Source organism: Cimex lectularius, unplaced genomic scaffold, assembly GCF_000648675.2.
Source record: "Cimex lectularius strain Harlan isolate CLEC.00 unplaced genomic scaffold, Clec_2.1 scaffold120, whole genome shotgun sequence".
NCBI classification, from domain to species: Eukaryota; Metazoa; Arthropoda; class Insecta; order Hemiptera; family Cimicidae; genus Cimex; species Cimex lectularius.
Window position 1 is genome coordinate 1,375,690 of NW_019392719.1, and position 26,269 is coordinate 1,401,958.

General features: G+C 35.7%; 1 protein-coding gene across 1 annotated transcript; it reads right to left on the reverse strand.

Moving 5' to 3' along the window:
- Positions 1-17,176: 17,176 nt before the first annotated feature.
- LOC106661029 (pupal cuticle protein 20-like) lies at positions 17,177-25,690 on the reverse strand. The gene is made up of 3 exons (XM_014384130.1): positions 25,649-25,690; positions 19,223-19,365; positions 17,177-17,463 (listed from the first exon to the last, which is right to left on the reverse strand). Exons 1-3 carry the CDS (start codon positions 25,658-25,660, stop codon positions 17,262-17,264), a joined length of 357 nt encoding a protein of 118 aa, XP_014239616.1. The 5' UTR covers positions 25,661-25,690; the 3' UTR covers positions 17,177-17,261.
- Positions 25,691-26,269: the final 579 nt, after the last annotated feature.

Here is a 26,269-nt window from a genome sequence, read left to right on the forward strand (position 1 = left end):
ACATTTATTTAATTTTTTTAACCAGAAAAAAGGAGATGTTACATTTATTTTTTATTTTACCAGAAAAAATGAGGTTACATTTATTTAATTTTTTTACTTTACCAGAAAAAAAGGAGATTGTTACATCTATTTAATTTTTTTACTTTAGCAGTAAAAATGAGATTTGTTACATTTATTTAATTTTTTTACTTTACCAGAAAAAAAGATGTTACATTTATTTATTTTTTTTATTTTAGCTGAAAAAAGGAGATATTACATTTATTTAATTTTTTTCTTTACCAGAAAAAAGGAGATCGTTACTTTTATTTAATTTTTTTTACTTTACCAGAAAAAAGGAGATTGTTACATTTATTTAATTTTTTTACTTTGCCAGAAAAAAATATTCTTAAATTTTAATCAAATTAATTTGTGAAGAATTTCTTTTTTAATTTTTACATTGTGTTTGAATAATGTTTTAATAATATTGGTTTTGTTTGTTTTCCTTCCAACCTACTAAAACTAATTTGTAACGAATGGTGCGTCGAAAAATGACTCGCCTATTTTTGGGTACGAGACTAACAAAATAAAATGTGCCGAGTCGTAATTAGACGCACCAACTTGATTTTCCTATGGTGCACCGAAAATTGACTCACTTACTTTTATTAACGTATTAATCAAAGGAAATAAGTCGAGTCAGATTTAAACGCACCCACGTTGATTTTCGAATGGTGCGTCAAAAAATGACTCACCCTGTATAATTTAAAAAAAAAAGAAAAAAGGAAGCATGGCAGCTCATTCCACTGCGTGGTCGTGGTCGGTCGCTCTCCGGGGCGCGGCGGCTTCTCCTCGTCGGTTTACCCCGCTTCATAACCATCCCCGGATTGACGGCATGGCTGATGTGTGGTTGCACAAGGCCACAAAAAAAAATAATAATAATAATTAAAAAAAATAAATAAATAAATAAAATAATATATATATATATAATAAATATATGTACATTGAAAAATTTAATTATATTAGATTAATTGGCTGATTGAGTTTTGTGCTAATAAAACGAAAAAATTACAGAAACTGAAAAATGAAAACAGAATTTAATATGTAGTTCATATTAATTTGTGAAATTCTAATCTATTCGACTTTACTAGCATCTTCAGTTTTATTCTGTCCTTTCAAGTACTGAATGTCGTCCTGAGTAATGGGTGAAGGTTGTATACAAGCGTTCCAACCTTACCCTTTGAGTACAAAATTGAAAGTTACGTTATTTTCGTGTATTGATATAAAAATTGCAAGTAATTACAAAAAACGAAGTTTGACTTTTGTTTATTCAATCGTATCTACTTACGAGGAGACTCATTCTTCTGATGTCCTGGTCAAGCACCGAATGTAATAATCTTGGGTGGGGGGTAGGTGTTATATGAGAGCACTCCCACCTAACCCTTCACCGAAGGATGTCTGCGCGAAAAAGTTATTAATACTGATCGAAATTTGTTGTTTGTGTGATGTATTGAGCAAAATTAGCTCATTTGACCTTTGAGAAGCATCTGAGAAGGTTCAGGTCTTACTAAATTTACTTTGCCAATCAACAAAATAAAAAATATGTATCATTATGATATATAGTTTTTCTAAATAGATTATTTGTCATTTTATCATTTGTATATTTTTTAAAATAGTTTTGACTTGTGGATGTTTGTCATTGACATCTTTTAGAATTAAAATAACTTCATACCAACCACTCTTCATTTAAAAAGTAAAATTTATATATCGACTGTTATTTTTAAAATATTTGTTTAATCTTTAATTTTTTATGTTTAAGCTTATTTCTTTTATTCCTCTGTATATGTTTGTTCAGAGAAATAGTCGTAGTTCCGCGCCGGCCGACTAGGGTTTCTGACAATCACGATCTTAGATTTCATTAGATCAAACCCTGAAACGTCCATGGGTGAGAGGGAGGGGAGAGTCTGCATAAGCTAAAGTTTCGACCTTACTACTATCAAGACAGACACCTCCATCTATTTGAATTACTATTTCATTAATATAAAGCGAGAAACCTCAAACCACCAAGACACCACACACTTCAGAAAATATTGAAAGACTTTTGTAGTCGAATGGATCTTCTGAAACAGCTTAAATCTGCACACTCGGGGCAAAACGGGATTATTAAAATTATGAACAGAATATTTCGATAAATCTGTTACGTAACAACAGCAATGTCAACCAACGCTGCCGTGCTGCGCCTACAGGATCAAGAGAAAAACAGAAGAGACGGTCAGTCCTACGCAGTACGCGGTACCGTGAACATCTGTCAAAATAAAATAACACGTTTATCAACGGTGAGCCATAAAAAATAACCATTCAAAAGAAAGGAAACTATTTTGTTCGTTTATTAGAGAAGGAACTTAAATTTTCATTTATAATATTATTTAGATTGTGAAAAAAAATAAATTTTATTTTTTAATTTTTTTTTTTTATTGTAAAAAAAGGAAATTTTTAGTTTTAAATTTACAAAAACACGTAATAAGATGTTTTATATAAAAAAGGGAAATTGTTTTTCATTTATTTAAATTTGGTACATTATAATCTTACTAATTATTAATAAGACTTTATATTTCTTCATGTGAAATTCATCTCTATAATAAACCGATTGTTTAATGATAATTCATTTCAGTATTTGTTCCGTTTTTTATTTTTTATTTTTTAAATTAAGAACTTTGTTAATAACTTCAAAATAAAAAATTTATATACTTTATTTTCTTTTGGGGAAATTGTTGAATGTGGACAAGTTTTAATAAATGAAATTAACAAACAATACAAATTTTGTCTTCTGTTTTTCTGTTGATCATGTAGGCCCAGTACGCAGCGTTGGCTGACCTTGTTGTTGTTGTTACGTAACAATACTAGTTGTCTATTTTTAAACTCGAATTTTGATTACCTATACTGAGATAGAATAAGTGTATTTACTTCCTAATAAATATTTGCCTAGATGCGACAAAGAGATATTATATATATAGTTATATATAATTTTATGTGTGTGTGTATGTATGTTTAAACTATATAAAATTATATATACATTATATATACAAAATTTTTGCTTCAAAACTAAAATTACCATGCTCAAAATGGTAAACAGAAGTGGATTCATTAAACAACAATTAAAATATAAAACGAAAATGTATTAAAAATCAAACAAATGGAAATTATATAGTGCGCTTGTGCCACATGGAGACAAACGAAATTCAAATTCAAATGAACAATAAAACACAATAAACTCGTTGACACCCGAGAATCAGGCCTCTACTTATCTTTGTGTGGAATTGGAAATTTTCTGCCTATCCAACATAATTAAATAATTTTTATAAAAACTCATGAATTTTTTGATCTCGTTTAATTTGGATTGTTAAACTTATTGGATTATTAATTAGTTTTAAATAAACTATAAAAATTATGGGTGTCCTGTTCTGACGCTACCCGACGAAAAGTGTGTAATTTTACGAGCAAAACCATAATATAAATTGTTAGTTAAATTCTTTATATAAAAAAATGTTATTCCGGTGTTTCGATTAATTCTCTAAACCGTTAAAATTAATTTCTTAAAATAATGAATTTTTGATCTCGGTTAATTTGATTTGTATTAAAATAAGAATATTGTAATTAATATAACGACAAAATTACATATACATAGTTTTTCTAATTTTGACGAGGGTTCGCAACAGCAGGTAAACCCTCAGGGTGCGGGTGTTTTTGAAAAAAAGCCCATGTGGAAGCATGCCGGGTTCGAATGATTTTTTTTTTTTTTAATTATGACCTTACCCCCGGGTATTGGCCAAAGACGAAGTATGCCGGGTTCGAATGAAGGGCCGCTGGATTCGAACCCGGGACCTTTTCCTTACAGTGATGAGCGCCGCGTCAACGCCTAAACCGTTACCACCGACGCCTCCCGCTTGAACCTTTTACATATCGTCCTTCTAATGGTTCCGTACAATTGTTAAAATAATCTTTACACAATTATTTATTAATTACACAACTAGTTAGTTATATAAAAATAGCTACATTAAAAAAATCAAACAATTATTGAATGTGGATTTACCGAAGTTCTGAATAAAAAACTTAAAAAAAATACGATTACAATAAAAATTAATACGATTAAATCTCATATTTCTGATTAAAAATCTTTTAAAACAAGTTATTCTCCTGTATATTTTTCTTCTTGAATGTTTCGTTCCTTTCATTTCTTCTCACGTCATGTACATTAAAAATGTTAGTCAGGTAAGCATTACTGCCTTAGATTACTCCATTTTCCTCTATATAATTCCCCATTCACGTTAATTGATTCAATCTGTCTATAGTACTAGAAATTTCTCGAGTTCCTTATTTTTTCTATATTCACTCCAGTATATTGATACAAATGAAACCTGTCACGGTCAAATGTGCTCAGGTTTATATTTAGTACATGGTCGACCGTATACAACAACACCTGAATTAATTAACATTCCGTTCCCGAGAACTCATCGTCAACAAGACAATAGGATCTTTAGCGTCCGCACCTGGCCTGTTCGGCCTTATCGGGCGTTTTGATTCTCAAGATGAGAGCTGACGCACCTCCGCATACGACGGAATGGTGCTACCGTCGCAGCATTGGTGTAGAGGCGCCCCAGCCCCTCAGGGCCGAGACAACCTCGCTCTCCGCTTGTCCTCTCCGAATGGTCGGGCCCGCATTGTGCATCGGGTCGTATGCCGCACACAAAGGGCTAACAGGCCGAAATACGTCAGCCTGTTCTCCCGCGTACTCCCTAGATAGAGAAGGCCACTCTATCTCCCTGAGTATAGGGGCTCCCCTAAAGTAGAAACTTCCGGGAACGCCCCGGCAACGTTTTAGTTTAAATTGGAATAGCTAACCACACCCTAGATGAGCACCGCCTACGGTAAAGTCTCTTATCGAGCTCAGCCTGCACCTGCCATGCGCATTCGAGGGACGCCATAGGCTCAGCCTAGGTGGTCCGATCCTTCGCTTCCCCAAGGGTACCACGCCGGTCATACGCACAACAATGCAAAGCATACTCGAGTCCGAGACACCGATTCACTACCCGTTTCCGTCCGTTTATTCACGCATTCGAGGGACTATTCAGCATGATCATCGCGTCCTCAACCTTACACGCTGCCGTCCGGTCGCAACGTCTCCCGTGAGGCCGGGGGTAATTACGCTGGCCATACGCAAGCTTCACGAAGGTCACAGATAGAAGACAGTCTAAGTTCCCACTAGGGGCGTCACCACGCGCCACCACGAATCCATTCCCAGTGTAACTAGGGCTGAATTTGGAAAGTTTAGTTACCCCGTGGTACAGACGGCCATACACCCTCCCCCGTCTATGCAGACAGGATCAAGTGCACTGGCCCTCGTGTGACTTTGCTAAGGCACCCGCCGACCATGCCGACCCTAGGCCGACACGAGTACAGCTTGTGCTTTAGAGAAGTTGCCACGTCCTCTGGGCTTCACCTTTATTTTGTGCCCGGATACCCCCCTTGCAACCATGGGTTGGGAGGGGTCACAGGATAGAATGAAGGAACTCGGATTGAGAACAAGCGCCTTGGATGAGAATACGTGGTGAGCCGTTTCGGGATCTCGAGTCTCAAACGACACTATACCACCCGTCGTCGTCGTAGTTCCACACATAGGGGGCCACGACTCCCACGGTGGGTGAGACAAGATGGCCTTTCAAGAGCCGAACAAGTCGGCCCTATCCAAGCCATTCGTCTCGGGGGGAAGAATCCGAGTCTGCGGGAAATAAATCCCGCAGGTTGGATTGGGATCCTGAATCGCAAGTATCCACTCTTCACTATCAGTGCGCTCAGGCTTTCGCAGTTTCCCTTCAGGTTCCCTGCTACCCCCGAAGGCCGAGTGTCGCTCACACCTGGGCTTGAGAGACTCTTCCTCAGCGATTCGAACTCTGAATCGCACATGGAGACAAGGGGGAGGTGTTCAATTCTCCCCCAGCGTCAGACACGGGAACAGCCGAACAGTCGAACTCAGATAAAGTGAGCTACGCCTTTCTCTGCCTCTCGTGAGACCCAGAGCAGCCAGACAGCCGAACCGAGCGCGGGGGCACCCGTCGATACTACCCGCCGTCATAGCCTCCCTTTCTTCGCAATTGCTCTTCATGGGCCCGGAACCCCAACAGAGGCCTCGCAGGTTCTCGTAGGTGCCTGCTACTACTCAAGGGTTATTCCAACACCCACTCGGAAGCTTGCAGAGTTCGGTAACTTGAGGATTTGTTAATCAGGTCAATAATCCTCGATGGCTGCCCTTTTGTGAGCGACAGGGACCCCAGAATTTCACAAGGTCACTCCTACAGGTGCCTGCTACTTTCCCAGAGCCAAGAGACAATACTCCACCGCCAAGCCATGACTACATTGGAGAATTAACAGGAGAGCGGTATATACCCTCTCCTTTGCTTACTGATCTCGGCGTGCGACCACAACCCTCAGGTCTTCGCAGGAAAGCCATTACGGCCAGCCGCTAATAATCCAAGGGCCGCAGAACGCCCACTCGAGAGCCAGTTACTCCCATGTGCAGGCCTCGGGCCCGCGCTGAAAGTACCTGACTTAATTAACAATACACAAACAACAGTTCACAAAATAGAAAATGAAAATAAATCTAAAGAAAATGCGCGTGAGTAAATGTAATCCCATTGCCCACCGCGGTCCTTGTCCGTTATCTTGGACTTTTCGCGGATAAACGACTGACTTTGAATCATCAAACCGACGTTATAAATGATTAAAAAAACTACTCGATTCACGACCAAAATCACATCGAACACCTGACCTCTCTGGGAGTACGGTTGAGAAGTGCGGGGCTCAATAAAGGATTCCAATTTACATCGACCTTCACATCCCGTTTGTTCAAGACCTCAACAAAACACGCTATGAATAATTCCATTAGTCACTAAGCATCCACAATAATCTGCTAGTACGACAATGATCACTTACAGACGATTGAAGCTAAATTGATCGAGAACTTCTCAGCGAGACACTAATTACAAGAGACGACACAATCGGCATATGTAGAAAATATTTAATACAAGGTTTGTAGTTGTATTAATTAATAAATGTAATAAAAACACTATAATTAACATTTGTTTCGTTATTAACAAGTGAATTAGTGCAGTTATCTCAACATTAAACATTTTGGTTTTGACACTAAATGTATCCTCTTTCGTACTTTTATCCGCCACCACAGGCATGACAAAATGATCCAAATTTAGTTGATCCCTCATTTCTACACTACTCCTTTTCGTTCTCTGAAAGGATTTTTATTCCAAATATCATAGAATTCACGGTAAATAGTTCACAAAACTTTTAAGTAAAGTGACTAGAAAGTTTTTGTTTTAATTTCAATGTTCCAGCGGGACTGTATAACGCAAAAAATAAGGATTTGCATGACCAGATTTTTTCCTCATAGGAAATCCTAAAGAGATATTTACGGTAGATCTAAAACCGAAAATAGGAGTGAACGAAGCAAACCCGCCCGCCCTATGATCGGTCTGAACTTTTCTAATTACTCCATTTGATTAATATATTTTAGCGTACATTTTGTCTTAATATAACCTGACATCCCATTTGACTCGCTTAAAAAATCAAGGTGTAATTTGACTGTCATAAGTGGTGCGATAATCAGCTTGTGGTCAAAATGTACATAATTGGAAAAACACCTTTAAGTCAAGTTATAATTAAATAAATTAAAAATCCTATTTGCAAGGACATCGAATTTGACGAAATGTGAACACATTAAAAACAAATTAGTACAAAAATTGAATTTATACAAGTTTTTAGTTGAGATAAAAAGTCAATGGCACGAGCGGGATTCGAACACACGACCTTCGGCTAGATACGCCGCTACTCTACCACTTGAGCTATCGTGACCTCGATCTACTTGGACACCAATTTCCCATCTCAACCGCACCTTTTGAATTTTCCCTCCTTTTTGCCATTTTTCAAATGTCGTGTAATCGGATTGGATTCTCGGCGACAAATGAAATGGCCACGGAGAGCTTTAGTGATGTATACTTCATTTTAAACCATTAAATTCACTAATTTCGTGGTCAGATTGACCAATTAATATATTACAATTAATTAAGGTTTTTAGTTGAGATAAAATTCAAAAGGTGTGGTTGAGAAGGGAAGTTGGTGTCCGAGAGAATCGAGGTCACGATAGCTCAAGTGGTATAACAACGGCGTATCTAGCCGAAGATCATGGGTTCGAATCCCGCTCGTGCCATTGACTTTTTTATCTCAACTAAAAACCTTAATTTATTTTAATATATTAATTAGTCAAACGGACCACGAAATTAGTGAATTTATACAAAAGGTCTAAACATTAAAATTCCAATAAAGAATAATTGGGTTTTTGGCCTTATTCAGTTTTTTCCAGGGTGCAGAAACAGTTTGAATATTTCATCAACTGCCAAATAGTTTATTTCTGAATCCAGTCTTGAAAGCTTTGAAATCTATTGGAATATTGTACAACCGTATATTGTTGTGTAATGTGGTTGTGTATATTGACTATCAAATAAACAGTTTTATTAGGAACAAGTCTTGTGAAGGGGACCGCGGTGCCGGGGTCAGCGTGATAGACTCTCGGCTCGTAGATCTCCCGGTCCTGGGCTCGATTCTCACGCCGCCCCTGGTCTTTTTCTTCATGCTACCCTTCCCCCCAACTACATATGATGAAACAATAAATACGTTTTCTAAAAAAGTCTTATAAAAATTACAAGAAAAAAAACACGTTTTTGTAAAATTAACCTTTCATTTTTCCCCAGAATCGTTGTTATCTGTAGATTTAGCTTTAATTGTTTCATAAATGGGTTAGAGACGCTGGATATTGTAAGGTGTAGCGGTTTCCCACAATCTATTTCGTATTTCGAAATCGGTTGTAGTAGCGTTTGTGTTTGTAAGTTGTAAATGTTTATCGCCGATAGATTAGATTGTCGTCCTATATGTTTATATAGAAGACTGTAGCATCGGTTTAGGTCATGACGTTTCAGTCGTATGTGCAGATTCCATGTTAATAGTAGTCTCCTTGGAACCCATGGTAGCGTACGTTGTTGTAGTATATTTTCAGAGGAGATTAGCTTCGGAGCCTAAAAATGTCATGGACGGACTCGCTATCATTTATCTTCCATTGTCTAAACCAATCTGCATGTGATATTTCTCTGCAGATCTTCCAAAGCAACCATAGGATCAGGGTTAATGGATTGTACAGCTATATCATCGGCAAAAGATGCAAGAAGGGTAGTAGGTTTAGTGGGAACATCTCCAATAAGGATATAGAGGATTGGACTGAGCACAATGCCCTGAGGTAATCCCGTAGCCAGAGAGCAATATTCAGAGTAATGTGATCCTTGTTTTACTCGAAAAATCTCTCTGTTATATGAAAGTATTTGGAAGGACACACTTTAATTTGTACAGGAGACCCTTGTATCTTGGACAACGTTGATCACATCAAGAAAGGCTCCCATACAATATTCTTTCCGCTCAAGGGTGAAGGATAAATGATCTACAACGTGAAACACTTGCTGGAGTGCGGAACGAGGGGGGCGAAAGCCAAACTTGATGATCTGAGAGAGAGTTAGAGGTTAAATTTTGGAAACTGTCTTTTCAAATATTTAGACATGATGGGAACAATTGCGACAAATACAATAGTTTTTAAAAGTTGCTGTTGAAGAATTGGGGAAATAATTAGGACAAAACTAGGAGCTTTGCGGTTCGGTAAGCAAGACAGGATATATTTGACCTCAGCTAAAGTGACGGCTTTTGGAGGGAGAGACGTAGGGTGAAGAGATATAAGGTATTCATTAATATATTTTACGAATGAAACATTGACAGTCTCTGAATGTGAGGGTTTCGGGGAGAGGTTAAGCAAATCTATCATCACTTATAAATGCTCGATATTATGTCTCCAATACTACCAACCACAACGACCTTAAAATCTCATCCACAATATAATCCCCCAAAAATTTGCCACGTTCCTCAATAATCTCTTTCATCACCTCAATAGTCTCGCCCAAGCACAATAAAACCCATCCCTTCAATCCCATAAGTAGTAGTCGTTGAAGTTTATTTAGTGAAGTGAAGTCGGAAAATTTTTTTATTATTTACTCTCCTCAATGTAAATATATAAATAGCTGTCAATATATCTATGTTCATGAAATTACACATTGTAATCAACAATTGCAGATCAATAAAATCAATAAAATATTGAAGAAAATTAATAGTGTATATCTGTATAAATTATCATGTAAAACTAATGGTTAGGCAAAGAATAATATTTATTTGTTGTCCATTATTCTTTACAATGTTTTACATACTACAATATATTGACATATTTATATTTTTGGTTTATTTGTAATTTATTACATGTTTATTTTTAGTTTGCAAGAAAGCATATGCCAGTTTCTTGCAGAAGTGTGGCTAATGAGTACATATTTTTTTAAATTAATTTTTGTGATACTGTTTATAAAGATTTAAATTAAAGATTATAGTGAACTATCTACATTTTTGAATGTTTGATCTAATACAGGATTTTGAATTCGTTATTTTATTGTAATATTTAATTTTAATATTTATAGGTGTGTGTATATAAGTAGTTAAAAAGTTCAATAAATTAAATTGTATTTAAAAAAGTGATAATTGATTTATCTTATCATGAAGATATCATTTTGATATCAGATAAATATATTTTGAAAACGTGTGTAATATATTAAAATTTAATTATTAATAATTAAGGCTAGATTTCATCAGGAATTGTAAGCTGAACGCCGTGATTTGGATGTCTACTAAACCCGCCTAACATGTCGGTTATGCAGGTTTAGTATCATCTTTAAATGCTTACTAATACTGAACTACATACATTTACTTCTGATATTAGATATTAAGAAAATAAATAATTAATCAAAAATAACTTTCTATTGACCTAAATACTATAAACATAATGCAGTGTATATGTAAAAAGTAGTAGCATAAGATTCGATCTCGCAATTCTCAAAGCATATAAGTCAGACACGCACAACCACAATGGGTGCAAATGGAAACAAAACGATACCGCGCATGGTCTTCACCCAGGTACGACATATTTAAATACATAACATTCCCCTTTTTATACAGAGGAGCGTGTGCAATGGTTAAAAATTAAAAAAATAACAAGGAACCTGGTTCTGACCGAATCAAGTATGATTATTATAAAAACTATTTAAAAAGCTGCTTTCTTTACGTCTTTAATAAAATATACGAGTCAGGGTAGGGTGTTTATAAAAGCTTAACTATTTTTCTTTTATTCAAGACTGTAAAAAACCTTTCGTTATGTATTACTTATACATTTTCGTTGAAGTCGTGAGGAGCAGTCAAGATTGAGTTAGTTTAGAAAAACATTTTTTTCATTGATTATTCGAAAATCGTGAGATGCGGTCTGGTGTGATGTAGGTTTCAGAAAAATATTTTCTTTATCGTGCCAACGTTTCGATCTTTATTGAGATCATCTTCAGGGATTTACAAACATTGTTTAAATTTAACAAATACATGTAGGATGTGGAAAAAGTGAATTTATACAATGCAAAAATATTTTTTTATTTCAATCAAAGTATTTCTACTCACTCAAAGTGTTTGTTTTCTGCGTAATTGTGCCATTCTTGCGTGTCGTGTTCAGAGTGCCAGTGAGATATTGCTGTTTTATGTTTATATGCGTTAGATTTTGATGGGGTAGGGAAGGAAGTCGGTATAGAAATTGGCACGATAAAGAAAATGTTTTTCTGAAACCTACATCAAACCAGACCGCATCTCATGATTTTCGAATAATCATCGGCTAACGTTCACTAATCACCACACACTTTTTTCATTTTTTTGCCGACTCACAAGAATAGCACCGCACTTCATGCTCCGAGGATGACCCGAATAAAAGTCGAAACGTCGGCAAAAAAATGAAAAAGTCTTCCTAAACTACCTCATTCTTGACAGCTCGTCACGACTTCAACAAATTATGAATCAACAGGTCACTAAGAAAACACATTATTCATACAATTTCCGTTGATTATACGAAATGAATATATAAAAAACATTTTAAAATAACAGGGACAAACTTTTAAACCGTTTACTGACCAAGAGTCGAGGGGTACATACTTAGGGCAATTTTTCAGCTTCAGTCATCAAGCTTTTACCACAATTGTCTGATGATGCGGGCTACATATAATGTCGTGCAGCACAGACGCTATGTGCTGTATGGATTCTATGGTTTTATAGCAGAACCAACATCAGTCAGAGCTTTCTTTGTCTCCGATTATATACCTTCAATACGACCTAGTGTCTGTAACTAGAATAACGAGTAAAAAAATATAAATCCCTTCGTTTTCGGGTATATTTTCCCTCGTCCCAGCCATCGGAGTGACTTCGGTCCTTAGTGACGTGTAAAATCGCCCATTTGGTTCGCCAATCCTCCAATCCACTGGGTGGTTAACTGTGGTCCTTCCGTTGCAATAAAATAAAGCGCAGTATATCCTCGAACAATCCGGTGCACTTGTATTGTTATCGACTCAACGTCCTAAAATATTCTCAAACTCCGCTTTCCTTCTATGGCAGGCCTCACGGATATTGATAAGCCCTCTATCACATACATTTCTTGGCAGTTACATTCTAATTTAGTGGATTTCATCCACTCATAAATCATTTCCGTCCTGATAAAACGATCCAGGCTTGCCAACTCAGTTTCCGACCATTTGATCATGTCAAATGAATACCCTAACTACTGCCCCATGCATTTTCACTTTATTCCGTCCGTGATATCAAACCCGACCTTTAAAATCCTGGGTAAAACGATTTTCTTTGCCGGCTTTTTAAATTGAAGCATCTGATTCGGAATCCAAGGTCAGGTATGTCTGGGACATCAAGAGTACTAATTATTGTGGAGTTGTCCAGATGCATGTTTTCATTGTTTTTAATTTTCCCTTTGATGCACCCGAGCATAGTCGATAAGACTCACTGGATATTCAATGCACTTAACTTTGGCCTGAAGTGCTGGCTTGGGTCAACGTGTATCATCGTGATCATGATAAATATCTAGTGGCCTACTGCTGAGACTTAAACGCTCTAAACGTAGAAGGGTGATTCTGGGGTTACGAATAAAGGAAAATAAGATGTATAGGTACAACGTAGGAAATATTAATTTTTTTAAATAGAAATTAAATGCTTTTTATGTTGTCTAGAAATTGAGAACCTGATTTTATTTTACTTTACTTAATTAATTAATTTGTTTGTTTTTATTTATATATTTATTTACATACTTTAGTTTATTTTTTCAAGCAAGGGGATCTCGGTTGGCTTAATTTTTTCAGTTGGGTACTCTGAACTCCGGATCCTCGGGTTCACTGGAAAGATAACCGACCATGGAGAACTTATCGATTACAATGAATGGGCCATCATAAACTGGCATTATTTTTTTTGTAGGGTTATGCACTTTCGTGGATAAATAATGCAACTAAATAAGTATAAAATATCTCTATTTTCAGGTCTGTTTCGTTTTTTATTATTGTATGACCTAGGCATTTTTTCTTTGGCCATCATGTAATTGTAGGTCTAATACCCCAATTATCCACATCTTCCTTTGTTTTCGCATTCCGCAACGTATCGTTCATAGGAATCTTCAAATTAAGAGGGTGATAAGAATCTCTTCCTAAGAATACCTGGGCCGGGGTATTCTTTGTGGATTCATATTCAGCATTATTCCATGTCAGAACAATGAAAGGTAATGAATTTTGCTGTTTTTATTGACGAAGTGGATCGTTCGACGGTGTTGCTCTGTGTATAGTATGGTAGGTGGTAAGGTGATAAGTTATCCCCATCTTGTAAAAAGGATTTGTATTCCACTCCTCTGAACGCTGAGCCATTATCTGATACATTCCATGCTGAGCACAAGAAAGGCACCTTGCGACACGTATCCTGAATCCTTCCGTATTTTCGGATATATAAAAACGTTTCTTATCCTGTTGTAAATCTTCGTTAATCCCAGATGTGAAGGAATGATAACACTGGAAAATAATCTCTTTACACGCTGATGGTATTACAATCTAAAATTGTTGAGTAGGAATCATATTGCTTTTGGTACTATAGGTTCTCTTCCTTGTATATTCTTTATTCGACTCCCTTATTTTGTCATAGAAGCTGTGTCGATTCTTTTCATAGACGATTCTTGGAGATTGTCAATTTCAGAACGCATGAGGGACAAGCGAATTTTTTTGATTTATTATTTCCACCAAGTCCTCTTCGCTGACGTCTCCAAAAATTTTTGCAACCATCACCAAAGCGTCGACAAAGTCCCTTAATTCCCCTCGATATGTCTGTGATTGGAGTAGCTAGTTTACTTTTAGGGAGAATAACTGTATTCTTGAAAGCTTACTATTTTCTCTCCTGATGAGTTTCCCTCAAACGAGACATGATTTTTTAATTTTCGAACGGATATTTTCTTTATCGCATTTTCAAACTGCTTCTAAAAGTTTATGGATTTATAAACTCATTAAGTAAAGTGTTACGAAGTTTTTCATAATTTATCTTTTTATTCTGTACCGCATTGACAATAGTGTAATTTTGGATGCCGCTCCGTTTATTGTAGATTATCCACGATGTGGAACAAAATACCTGAAAATATGTCTCTTAACGATGGGGGTAGAGATCTTTTAAAAATCCCAAAGTACATTCGCCGTCTCGAATTTTGACAATTTGTTCAGCTTTCTAGATTGATCCATCAAGCTTCTCCGGACAATTGTAGGTAATAAGTAGCTACTTTTCGTGACTTCGCCAGCATCTGTGCATTTTTCGAGCCTTTGACTTTCCGCGGAGGCCAATGCATTTAGACTCTGAAAATCCGCTTACTATTTTCTCTCCTGATGAGTTTCCCTCAAACGAGACATGATTTTTTAATTTTCGAACGGACTTTTTTTTATCGCATTTTCAAACTGTTTCTTAAACGTATTGACTAAGCTGTTGACCTGTCTAGATTGAAAATTGGTCTTTTGGCACTCCTTAGCTATGCTTTTCACTAAATTCATAAAGTGGTCGTTGCCCCTCATTTTCTCGCACAACGGGACCAAATCAAGTTCCGACACGTCCTTGATCTTTGGGTCTGAGATGAGTTTTCTTCCTACGTAGACAACAGACCATGTAAGTTCGCGCTTTTAAAAGAAAAATCCAGTTTTGTGTTGAGTCTGTTGAGAAGGAAGAGAATGAGTGTTTTCCTGTGTTAAATGATTTTTTTAAAGAAAAACTTGAGCTGGCAAAAAGTTGATCGATGGATGAAATATGTGAACACCTTCCAAGTTTGGGGATGTCCTTTGAGATCTACTTCCCAATAACTCGAGATGCAATATTCAAAGACGTATGTCTGTGTGGCTAAACAGTTTTCTGTTTCGACAAAGCTAACCAGTCTATCAGCTGGGTTATCGACCTGCTGGAAACATGAAGTTTTTCGGAGGATCTACGGAAGAGGTCAACACAGGGAACTTCCCTCTGTTGACCTACCTCTTCCGTAGATCCTCCGAAAAACTTCATGAAACCAGTCTATCTTCAATTGAATACAAATTTTGATATACATTACTTCAGACTCCACCTTGAAATCTACTTTCGAGTCCGACACTTAAACGCATTTTTGACTCTAACTGGAAAGCAAAAAATTTCAAACGCACATCGACAAAGCAAAACTTGTTTAGGTTCCATTTGCCACAAATTACCTATACGAATTCGGATTTTCTATATCTAGAGCCAACAGAAACAAATGCGGAAGCTATCCAAATGCTGGAACCGGACATCCGTCTTCAGCTATCAAAAATTAAAACCAACATATAAAAATTGTGTAGACTAAAACGTCTTCCAATTAATTTATTCATGCTTGGCTCGAGTTTTACATAACTATTGATTCCGTACTCCAATTTGATTTTTGTGTTCCGGGTTTGGTATAAAAAGTTAAGTAGGTTGATCAAATGTTTGTTTTTATAGCAATATCCCCTTCCATAACGTAATTAGGAATGGACTGGTTAATTTATAAAACTTTAATTTGCTATTAAATCAGTATCTAATTTTAAATACTTGAAAGGGCTCCGCCCTGGATTTTGTTTTGAGAAAGGAGTCCGCACGCTAAAACATTTCGGAAGCCCTGTTCTATAAAAATAAATTTTCTTTAGCTAAGAAGTGTTTATTTTGAGTTTTTGAGCAGCTGATTTCTTTTACCTCCCGAGTTCGCGTAAGCTGTAAGTTTCTGTTTCAGAGTTTCGAAATGCTTGATGGGTCTTTTTGGTCCCCTGTCATTACTTTTTTTTTTATCGGTAACGATTGCTTCATCTATGCTTGTTAAAAGTTGTTAAGCTCTCCCAGGATCCAATAGAATGAGGCAAGTGTGCCTATTTCCGCAGGGAGCTCGGTTATTCCTCCCATTATTCTTTTTTCCCAGGCAGGGACAAGAGGTTTAATTTCTCCTTACTAACGTTTCTCTCCTTGTTTGCATCTGTGGGATTAGACGGTTTTGACTTTCCAAATGTCGGACACCGTCCATGTCTTCATCGCTCGAAATGTTTCAAGAATCGTATCCGTTGCTTAAACTATACTAGACACATGGTTATTGCGTGGGGCTTTACGAAGTTTCGGTCTAGCTTGCAGGAGAATTACCATTAGAAGCATTTATTAGTTCATTATTCACTGGTTGTGACACATTCGAAAAATTAGGTTCATATTCAACTTTTATTATTATATTAACGCATTATATTAACCGGTAGATAATTATTTAAACAATTTAGATATATACAGTCAGATATATACAATATAATACAGTCAAAAAATTTCAGTTGTGTTTTAATTGAAATTTGTGATTAAAAAGAGAGTGAAAAACAAAAAATATTTGCGTAATAAGACAAATGTTATTAGCCAATTCTCTAAATGTACAAAAAAAATTAATGTGGACAACAAGTGTACAGAAATGAACAATTTATTGAATAAAATTCGATAAAAATGTTTTAAACGTTCTAACGTATGTTTTGCTATTTTTATATCGATATAAAAGTAATACAAAACTTATAAAAGACGTTGGATAACTAATTTTGCTCTTGGATCCCTTTCTTACCAGTGTCTGGTATCATCTGGCAGTGAAAAAGAAAGGGCAAGAAAATAATTCAACAACTTCATTTGGTGTTTTTTTTTTCAAGATTTTTTTCTAAAAACAAAACAAAAACAAAAAATTTAATATCGAGGTAGTGTGGTACGAGTTATCCTGCCAAAGAGGCCAAAGCTCCTGCGCTGAATGCTCCTTTTTCGTCGATTGCGTTATATCCGTTATCGTCTGCCGTGTACGTCGTCCTGTGCATCATCCCATCGGGAGATCGCCACATAGAGACACCCTTCACTGTCCATACTCCGTTAACAAATTCTCCTTTTTCCTCTCGTTTCGTCCCATCGTCAGATTCGAATCTGGAATGGCAAATTGGGCAATTAAAAAAAAATACAAGGTCATTGTAATCAAACAAGACATGAGATGATGATTGTTAATAAAAATACCCAATTCATCATTAGTGATTTTCAGTATATTTTCGTTTTGTACAATAGTTTTTGTAAGTAGTTTTGTGAGGTATTACGACTAAATTACGATCCGATTGTGAAAAACAAAGTTGCCTCACGGTTCACTAGTGTGTGTAATCCTTGGTTAGTAACAGTGCATCTTATTTCTCATGGATGATCCGTTGGTCAATTCGGTTTTGCAATCCTGGCCTACGGATGGTGCAAAAATAAATCAATCTAATTGGATGGGATTGGGAATAAAAAATCCTTTTAAAAAACTTAGGTAGATCTCAAGATTCAAGGCAAACGGGATTAACCTCTCGCGAAAATAGTTCTTTCCCAAGAATGCCGAACGGTTTGGTTTCGAAAAAAGTCACGAATAAAATGTTGCCGGGTGAGAGAGAGCTATAAAAAAAGATTTGGAAATAAAAGAAAGAGAGAGAAGAGAGAGAGAGATAAAGAGAGTGAGGGAGAGAAAGAGAGAGGGAGGGAGGGAGAGATATATATGTAGACAGAAAGAGAGAGAACATGATGATGATGATGATGATAATGTGTTTTATTTTATCAAGTAAGGTAAATTGCGTTTGTCTGTCTTTCTTATATCTGTTGCGCATTTATCCATTTATCTCTATCTCTTTCTCTAATTTTATTGCATTCTCTCCCCTTCTATCTCACCACTTTTCTATATTGCATATTCCTTCTATTTTTTTTACTGCCAATATGTTTATTTAAGGAAGAAAAATTTTAAGACAGTAGATTGATAGATAGATAGATAAGTAGATTGATAGATAGATAGAGGTAGAGATAGATAGATTGATAGATGGATGGATAGATAGATAGATTGATAGATAGATTGAGAGAGAGAGAGAGAGAGAGAGAGAGAGAGAGAGAGTGTGAGAGAGAGTGATTTTGTGGCCTTCTTCAAGCGTTGTTTCGTTGTCTTCCGGAAGAGATATAGCTGATAATGGCAATAACCATAAGAAATTGTAATTTTGAAACCAATTTTTAGCCCTTTGACCAATAAATTATTATATAAGTTAGTTTTATATCTGGTTTACATGGTATAGTAATTATTTCAGATTTTTAAAAATTCTTTCGCGCTATAAAAAAGCAAAAACGAAAACAACTGGAAACCAGGTTTTTTGGTGATTCTGTGGAAGATCACATGTCCCCTAACTTTTGATAAGATTAAAAAAATTCTCGAGATATTTTATTTAAATCAATGTGCTTATAGTGTTTTTTATTGTAGAGCTTATACATAAAATGTCCGAACATTTTAAATTTTAAAACGGTCGACCGTGTACTAAATATAAACCTGAGCACCTTGAGCTTCTTCTTATATCTTAGGTTTTTTTACATTTTGAACAGTTACAAAATCACCGGTTTCACTACTTTGTAAATACACTTAATACATTTTTAAAAGCGGGCAATGAATTTTTTGGTGGCAAAATTTAAACACTGTACGAATCACTTTTGAATTATTTATTAAACAAACCTGTTTTTTTAAAAATTTTTTTTGGTTAAATTTACAGTGTAATTTAAGACCAAGGGCACAGGTGTTACGTGCATCCTACAGGATTCTTCTTACGGTCAAATTGGTGGTTAGCGTTTTAAAAGACCTTGGTACACGAGGAAGCTATTTTTTTTATAAAGTTGATGGTCAGCTACTTACGAAAAATCGTAGCCATCGGCGCCTCTATTATCGCTTCGGAAGTTCAAAATTTTGGATGCTGCACTTCCCAGTGTGTTGAATAACTGTCCGAATTGTGGAGCTGAATGAGCTTCACTCAAGATAATTGCTACGCAGACCAACGCCTGGAAAAAAAAATGGTCAAAATTAAGCTAAAAACCAAATCCTTTACATTATACAATGTTCCTCAATTTATATTTTTAAAACAGTCAAAAATTGTCGATTAAGACAAGTGCTATAAAAAATTTTCATAGACTAAAATGAGAATCGGACTTTTTGAATACGTGTTGATTCAATTATATAGCCGTTAAATTATTAGCATAAATGATAATTGTTATTAATATCAGGATCGTAAAATGGCACTAGCTCACACAAATTGATTTTATAAGCTATTGTAGTTTTGTTATCCACGAGGAATATTCAACATTTGGGCTTTAATGAATGGATTACGTTTTGTTAGATTGTTTTTATTGGCTTGAATGAAGAGAACGAATGAGAAAGTTTTTATTTGTACCAACATACTGGAGTCAATGTTGAAAAAAAAAAATAAGAAACTCAAGAAATTTCTAGTACTCTAGATAGATTGAATCTAGTAAAGTGAATGGGGAATTATTCCCAATTATAGAAGAAAATGGAGTAATCTAAGGCAGTAATGCTTACCTGACTAACATTTTTAATGTACATGTCGTGAGAAGAAATGAATGGCACGAAATATTTAAGAAGAAAAATATGCAGGAGAATAATTTGTGTTAAACGATTTGTTAATCAGAAATAAGAGATTTAATCGTAGTAATTTTTATTGTAATTGTATCTTTGTTTTATTCAGAATTTTCCGTAAATCCACATTCAATAATTGTTTGATTTTTTTTAATATAGCTATTTTTATATAACTAATTGTGTAATTAATAATTAATTGTGTAAAAATTATTTTAATAATTGTACGGAACGATTGGAAGGACGATATGTAAAAAGTTCAAGCGGGAGGCCTGGGTGGCAACGGTTTAGGCGTTGATACGACGCTCAACACTGTAACGTAAAGGTCCCGTGTTCGAATCCAGCGGCCCTGCATTTACAAATGGGCTTTTTTTCAAAAACACCGGCAACCCGAGGGTTGATGTAACCTCTGCTGTTGCGAACCCTTTTAAAAAAGAGAAAGAAAGAAAAGTTCAAGAAACACATTTCCGGTCTTCATTGGACTCTCGAGAATCCCTTTTATAGGAAAGCTAGAAATGCAAAATGGTGTACCTCCTTCTGGAAAAAAAGTCTTACGTAGGGATCTCTGGGGTGGTGTGAAAAAGATGGAAGCTACCAAAAGGGTAGTCTCTTGTCAGTGAGTGGTTGATACGAGTAGGGAGTAGTCAGTGATTACGTGTCACTAGTCAGTTGGTCTCGAGTCAATTACAGTTTAGAGTTTAGAGTTAGTCACTATTAGTGATGAGTAAGAAGTTGGATATTAAAGGGGACAGTTGGTTCAAAAATGGAGAAAACTAGGTCAGAACTTTGTTATTTTTTATGGAGTGAGCGACCTTTGGAGGTGGGGTGTCTGGCATCTTCCTTCTTGGATTTTAAGCAGTTAATAAACGTTTTGCAATGTGAAGACGTAGATTACTTTCTTATTGCCACTATGACCGATTAGGAAGAAAAGCAAGTGCTGAAGAAAGATCGACTCTCCGAGATATCTGTCTGTCTTATGGTCTCTCACTCTCATCCGTCCCTCAATCTACGTGAATTATAATTCACTCATTTCGTGGTCCGCTTGACCAATTAATTATTACAATTAATTAAGGTTTTTAGTTGAGATAAAAAATTGAAAAAATGGCAAAAAGGAGGGACAACTCAAAAGGTGGGGTTGAGATAGGAAGTTGATGTCCGAGTGGATCGAGGTCATGATAGCTCAAGTGGTAGAGCAGCGGCGTATCTAGCCGAAGATCCTGGGTTCGAATCCCGCTCGTGACATTGACTTTTTTATCTCAACTAAAAACCTTAATTAATTGTACTTCGACATAATATTTTTATGTCATCAACTCAATTCTGTTTATTATATGTATATTGCGAGTAAAACAGGGATTTTTGAAATAAAGGAAGTGGGCCGCGGTGGTGGAGTGGTTACGGCGCCCGACTGGTATTTGCCAGGCTAGTGGTTGTGGGTTCGAATCCTGGCCGATCCTATGGTTTCTTAATGGATTATAAAAATGTATTGTATAGTGGTTTTGACCCCTTCTCTGCGACACCCAACGGGTAGTTCTACGTTAAGCCCTCCTATGTGACAGGAATTACTTTACTTTATACTTTAAAGGAAATGGTTTCTGGTGTATCACAGGGGTCAATACTTGCTCCGCTGTTATACCCAATTTTTATTCCTGACTTGCTCACGGATGAGAATATATTTACCGCCGTATTAAGAAGTAACCTCTCATCTGCACAACTTTCATTATTGAAACTTGAAATTCAAACAATTGAAAAATGGAACAATCTTAGGATAATCAAGTTGATCTCGTTAAAGTCATAACACATCACTTTTACGTTCCACCGTACCTGTCCCTCAATCAGACAGATTTACCCATTTAGAACTTAGGAATGCACATAGGTACAGCACAATGGACGAAAGTTTAATTGCTAGAAAAAAAAATCTTTACGACTGCATAAAAAAAGATTTTACTTACTGAACCGACTATTAAAGAAACAATTAAAATAAAAACTTTCGACATATACATGCTTACTCAAGCCTAAAAGGATCTGCGTAGGGTAAGATTGACCAAATATTGAAATATTTTACGAGAAATTCTTTCTGTCGCTTAACTTGTAAGAATCAATGCACTTCACGATTCAACGGTTTTTTCCTGCAGCAAAACAAATTTTCACAGTAAGTTACGGGATCACACTAGCACATAAGTAGAATTATTATTTCTCTTTGCACAATAACAAACACGTGGACGACTTAAACGAATGTGTATATAAATGATAATAATTCTTTCTTTATTACCAACCAAACCTGAAATGCGATTAAAAAAAACCTTGATTTCGCCAGCTCAGACCATTATCCACAGGTCCAGACCGTTTCTTTCCTGAACCAGTTTCTCTTTTTATGTGTTTATTTATGATTTTTTTGTCTGTTCGCCTGTATATGTGCCAACGCAAGGGAGTTCTGTTTTTGCTGGTTTTACCGTGTGAGTTGTATTTCTTATTTCATTATTCGTTAGTATGTTATGTAGTACATTGTTGCGTAGTATGTTCATATTCATATTTATTTTATGTGTATGCGCGTATTGTTTCCTATATATTTATTTCCTGCATGCTCCAAGTTACATATTACATACTCTTAAAGCACAAATTAAGATTTTAAAACAAAATTTTTAATACACATCATTTCTCAAAACTCAACTAAACAAAATAGACTCTTGTCAAATATTAAAAAATTTACAATTGTTCAAAATAAACGGAAATAACATAGATTTTGCACACAGATTACTATTACTTACTATCGATCTTTTGGCTGGAGACTAGGGGACGCTTCTCTCTGTCTCTTTCATTCAGTGTGTGTGTGTGTGTGGACAGAAAGAGAGAGAGAGAGAGAGAGAGAGAGAGAGAGAGAGTCCACATTGACCACCATTGTATACAAGAAAGTATACAGAGAATGACAGAGATCGACAGATTTAGGTCATATTTAACTTTCTTACAATCGAAGAGTTAAAGATAATTAACTTACAGATAGAGTATTGAAGGAGAGAGATTCGGAGAAGGTGATAGATAAATAGAGAGATCGAGAGTGAGAGAGAGAAAAGCCAGAGAAATAAAAGAAGTACAGAACGAGATTTATTGATGGATAGACAGATGGAGATAGATAGATAGAGATAGAGATAGATAGATAGATAGATGGAGAGAGAAAGAGAGAGAGAGAGAGGAAGATGAAGAGAGAGAAAGAGAGAGAGAGAGAGAGAGAGAGAGAGAGAGAGAGAGAGAGAGAGCGTGATGATGATGATAATGACGTGTTTTATTTTGTCAAGTAGGAAAATGCGTTTGTCTGTCTTGTACAGTGCATCTTATTTCTCACGGATGATCTGTTGGTCAATTCGGTTTTGCAATCCTGGCCTACGGATGGTGCAAAAATAAATCAATCGAATTGGATGGGATTGTGAATAAAAAATCGTTTTAAAAAACTTAGGTAGATCTCAAGATTCAAGGCAAACGGGATTAACCTCTCGCGAAAATAGTTTTTTTCCCAAGAATGCTGAACGGTTTGGTTTCGAAAAAAGTCACGAATAAAATGTGGTCAGATGAGAGAGAGCTATAAAAAAGATTTGGAAATAAAAGAAAGAGAGAGAGCGAGGGGGGAGAGAGAAGAGAAGTGAGAGAAAGAGAGAGACAGAGAAAGAGAGTGAGGGAGAGAGAGAGGGAGGGAGAGATATATGTGTAGACAGAAAGAGAGAGAACATCATGATGATGATGATGATAATGACGTGTTTTATTTTATCAAATAAGGTAAATTGCGTTTGTCTGCCTTTCTTATATCTATTGCGCATTTATCCATTTATCTCCTCTCTTTCTGAAAGTTATTGCACTCTCTCCCCTTCTATCTTATCACTTTTCTTTATTGTATATTCCTTCTATTTTTGTTTACTGCCAATCTGTTTATTTAAGGAAGAAAAATTTTAAGTCAGTAGATTGACAGATAGATACGTAGATCGATAGATAAGTAGATATATAGATAGAGATAGATAGATAGATAGATAGATAGATAGATAGATAGATAGAGATAGATAGATAGATAGATAGATAGATAGATAGATAGTAGAGAGAGAGAAGANAGAGAGAGAGAGAGAGAGAGAGAGAGAGAGAGAGAGAGAAAGAGAGAGAGAGAGAGACTGAGAAATATTAAATGCTTAGTTTGTAACCCGATTATTGAATTTAGTTCTTATAAAAAAATCATGCTAATAAAACCTTTCGTGATTCCATTGTTAACTTATGCCATGAGTAAATCTGTCATTATTCTATAAAAAAGTAATTAATTTTATAGTAATTATTTTTCACATACAATTAGAATGTGACTTTATCGATCAATCAAGCTACAAAACTACAACCATTAAGCTTTTCCATTTAACACATGAGAGGTTTCTGGAGGTGTGCATCGTAGTGAATCTGCTCTTTGAAATTATCCTAATTTTGCTGGTTAGGACACAAGATTGTGTTTCGGCCAAAAACTAGGTAGGAAAGGCAAACTTTGTTGACGGGAAATATCTCACAATATTTAATTTATGTTAACGTTATTACACATAAATATTTATTGAATTCATATTCTATCTAAGTATTATGCTGTGAACTTTGTCATACATGATGTAAGAGTATGTTGAAATCACAGGTTAAAAGTTTTTAATGATAGATTCATCAGGATGGATTGTTTAAAATGAATATGTTTTTTAATAAGAATAGAACATTGAGTTTTGCAATAGTTTGTTGTTGTGTATGTTTTATTTATTATCCAGTCTCAAGAAGAGTAGTTACTTTTTTTATCAATTGCAAGAATATGTCTTTTGTGAATGGATAATTGCAGTGTTGCGAAAAGCTCGTGTAGTCGACCTAAAAAACGAGAAAACTCACGAGTGAGAAACTGAATCTAATTAGAAGACGACGAGAGATGTGGGAAACGGTGGCTAACTTCTTCCGTACGTACCGAAGGCAAACGAGTGTTGTTTCGCGATGTTTCGCCTTGAAGAACATGGAAAACAGCCGGTTGATTTGTATTTCGAATGCTGGAAAAAAAGTTCGTTAAACCCCGAACGATTGTCATTTCCTACACGCCGATGTAAAATCGTCGTTGGTACATGGGAACCGTTGGTCGCAACTGCAAGAATATTGATGAACGCGGGTTTTTAATCCTTACATATTTTTTCGAAAAAGAAATTCAATTTGAACGATCCTGATAAAAATGTGACGAAATGTCTGCAAATGATATGCCATTTTACAAGATTCTGCCTTAAAGATTCAAAAATTTTTTTATGATATTCTATCAATACTAGTCTGTACCCACTAAAAACAAGTGGTGATACAACAAAATCATAATTTTATAACTTGGTACATTAATACATCACACTGTTGTTTTATAAACTTATATTTACTCGATTTATATTTTCTTTGATAATGTATTTTGCAAAGGCACTATTAAACATTAATAAGTTAACCATTAATTAATAATTAAGTTAAAATCAATACAATTTATAAATAAATTTTGACAAAGAATTATACTAGATGAAGGATATTACTGAGTAAGATTTTGAAGATAAAGAAACGTTTAATTTATGAGTATGTGTGTATTAATATAAAACAAAAAACGTGTAATGATAATGATAACAGAACAAATATACGAAGTCGGACTTTTGTTTATTTAATCGTGTTTCGTGTTGTTCTACTTACGAGGAGCTTCATTCTTCCGATGTCCTTTCAAGCACTGAATGAAGCCATCGGTGGTGGGTGCAGGTTATATACAAGCGCTCCCACCTAACCTCTTCCCTTCACCGAAGGGTGTATCGTATCGGCGGAAGAGTTATTGATAATTATCAATGATGATCGAAATTGATTATTTTTCTCGTGGAAGGGTCCAGAGATGTTTTCATGTTCTAATCGGACATGTATATTGTAAAATAATTTGCCCGTTTGACCTTTGATAAGAATCTGAGCAGGTACAGGTTTCATTTGGTTCACGTTGTCCCACAAGTAAATGAAATGTTCATTTTCCGTTACATTTCTTGGTCCGATTGACTAAATAACTTCTTTAAATTAATTAATCTTTATGTAAGGTACTGGTTGAAATGAGGAAATTAGTGTCACGAGCGGGATTCGAACACACCACCTTTGGCTAAATTCGCCGCTGCTCACCACGTGAGTTATCGTGACTTCAATCCACTCGGACATCAACATCCCACTTAAAAATTGGCAAAAAGGACAGAAAATTCGAAAAGCAGGTTGAAGTGGGAAGTGATGGTTTGGTTGTGTTTGTGTGGCATTTGTGAAATTAAAGTAGTTTTTGATGTGGGT